The sequence below is a fragment of the Charadrius vociferus genome, unplaced genomic scaffold (genome assembly GCF_000708025.1).
Source record: "Charadrius vociferus isolate BGI_N301 unplaced genomic scaffold, ASM70802v2 scaffold317, whole genome shotgun sequence".
NCBI classification, from domain to species: Eukaryota; Metazoa; Chordata; class Aves; order Charadriiformes; family Charadriidae; genus Charadrius; species Charadrius vociferus.
In genome coordinates, this window is record NW_009649193.1 from 572,529 (window position 1) to 575,163 (window position 2,635).

The 2,635-nt window shown below is 55.1% G+C and overlaps 1 protein-coding gene across 1 annotated transcript in view; it reads right to left on the reverse strand.

Annotated features, from left to right (window-relative positions):
• Positions 1 to 2,102: 2,102 nt before the first annotated feature.
• Positions 2,103 to 2,635, reverse strand: part of TRAM2 (translocation associated membrane protein 2) — an 11,128-nt gene continuing 10,595 nt past the window's right edge. Inside the window, exon 12 of the mRNA XM_009888978.1 lies at positions 2,103 to 2,184. Coding sequence (XP_009887280.1) covers positions 2,103 to 2,184 — 82 coding nt within the window. The remainder of the gene's footprint in view (positions 2,185 to 2,635) is intronic.

A 2,635-nucleotide genomic window follows, 5' to 3' on the forward strand; every position in this document is an offset into this window, starting at 1 on the left:
TGCACATTTTCTCCCTTGGGTGCCCAGCGTTAGCTGGGACTCAACAAGGAGAGAGGGAGGAAGGAAGAAAAGACACCGACAAAAAAACGGAAAACCTGACCCAACTCAAAGAGGGGCAGAAAAATCGACTGTCACCCGTTCCTCAAAACACAAATGATGCAAAAGACGACTGTGCCAGCCTCAAGCTAGAATTGCACTCGGAAAGAGCCAGAGTTCAGCTGCCCAAAGGGCTGAGCAAGAGGCACACTAAGGACCACGTCCTTCCCTCACCCGCAAGGAAGGTGGACTTCAATCCTGGCTTGCATATCGAAGAGCACCTGAGCTCCCCGGAACCCTGTGCCCCCTCTTCTCGCCCAGCCAAGGGAGAACACCACTCGCCTGCTCCTGCCGCGGCGAAGCAGAACAAAAGCTATAGCTGGCTTCGCTGCACAAGAGGCACCAACAGCAAAGCCCAACTACAGAAACTGCCCTGGAGGAGAGCTGTGGGGTGAGAGGTGCCAATCTACTGCATGCCTACCAAATCTAGACTGGTGCGTGGCACCCCAAAGAAGCTCAGCGAGCTGGCACTGACCCACAGAACCCCGGGCAGGAGATGCTGCTCCCCAGCAAAGAGGTGGCAGGGTACTGCGCTGGTGGGATCTGGCGTTCCCACGAATCTCCTGCCACCACGTACAGGAGCAAGAGGGGAAAGTGGTCTGCAGCAACAGATGGCCTCTGAGGTAGATTTGAGACAACTCCATCTGCCAACAGCTATGCGTCACAGGTCAGGCTTTTCCTAATATGCAAGCTGCTCCTCGCAGCCCCGGCTTCCTTCCCCTTCCCTGTCATCTTGTTCACAGCTCAGAAAGGGATGAAGGGGCTAGGTTTTTTGGAAGAAACCCTGCATTTGATAGCACCTTGGGTGGATACAAGCTCTGTATCCTTTGGAAACAAAGAGTGAAGCTGGTGGCTGCCGATGGCACGGCTGGACTGGTACGGTAGGGATGAAGAAGGCTAAGGCGACAGCATGAGGGGCACAGTCCCATTGACACAAAAGCCTTTGCAACAGCCAGTTTGTCTTTGGGATGTGGTCACAAGCCATGAGAACACCAGGTCCACGAGGCACAAGCAAGCTGGCAAAGGGCCTGGGCTGATGGGACCCAGGCCAGTGCTCAGAACGGGGCAGAACTCAAGGTTTCCCATGGACCTGAGGATGCTGCTGCTGCCCCATGACAAGGCACTGTGAGCTGCAGAGCCCCAAGCCCAACTCTTTGGGGCTGGGAGGTCCACAACAACTATGGGGCAGCTCACCTCCCACAGCCAAGAGAGTAAGAGGGACCCAGCTGTACTAGAAGAGCCGGGGCAAGCAAAGGCTAGGACATGTGTCCTATATGAAGAGGGAAATTCTCGCCCTTCTCTGCTGCCCAGCTCTCCAAAATTAGCTCAAAACCAGGGGTCAGAAAAACCCCACTTAACCAAAGGTCCACCATGAGACAAGTCATGGTTGAGGTTCCTCCCTTGGACCCTGGTCTCTATTTGCAGCGCCACCATCCTGTGGCACTTGGCAAGCACTGGCCAGACGTGCCCCAGGAGAGGCAACAACCCTTGCCTGAGAGCACCCCGGAGCCTCAGGGTCACAGAGCCCCAGCGCAATCCCCCAGGAGCCTGTTCCCATAACAGACACGTGGTGCCTTCAAGCTGCCGTGGCCCTGACCTCGGAGCTCAGGGAAGCACCACGGAGAGAGGGGAGGAACATGCTGCAGAAGGAAAAAGGATGATTTGGAACCATCTACAATGTATTTGTAACAATAACCCAAAATAACCAAACACTAAAAATAGAAAAGCAAAAAATTGCACGCTGATTTACGATGAAACAGAGGAAGGCAAAACCAGGAGGGATGGAAAAGGCTCCTACGAGGGGAAGGGAGCAGGGGAAAGGGACCTTTTTGGTTTTATTGCAAATGGTTCAAGAGAGCAAGAAAGGAAGGGAGGAGAGCGAGAGACACCTTGGGAAGATGACCGGTTTCCAAGCTGTTCAAGATGACGCTCGGGAGGACCGGGAGGAGGGGCTGCTTCTTAGTCCCGGTATCTCGCCCTCCTCCCCAGGAGACAAGCCTTTGCTTCTATGGTGATTTCAGCTTCTTGGTTCGCGGCGAGGTGCCATTCTCCGCTTTCACCACTCCATTTTCATGGTAACCTGGGGATGGAGAGAGAAAACTTTGTCCCTTGCACAGGCCAAAACCTTAACCATTTTGAGGCTGGCTCACAGACATGGGGAAAACCCCCACCATGGCACAGAGCTGCTGGGGACCCCCTGGGCTCAGCACAGAGCTGGAGGCACCGGCGCGGTGTCGCCTGTATGGGCAGCAGCCTGTTGGAAAGGTACCGGCAGGGCAGGAGGGTTGGCAGCGGCCCCGTCCTGGGATCTCATCTTCCAGCAGCACCATTTTTCCAACCCAGTTCTGAGCGCTGCCCGTGGGTGCCACGTTTTGCGGTGGGTTTTACGTTCCCTCCACCTCCGAGGTGATGAGCTAACCCAGGGAAGATTTACCCAGGAAAACACCTTTTCACTTCCATCTTTTCACAGGCTGGAGAGGTGGGCCCAAGCCAACCTCATGCAGTTCAACAAGGCCAAGTGCAAGGTCCTACATCTGGG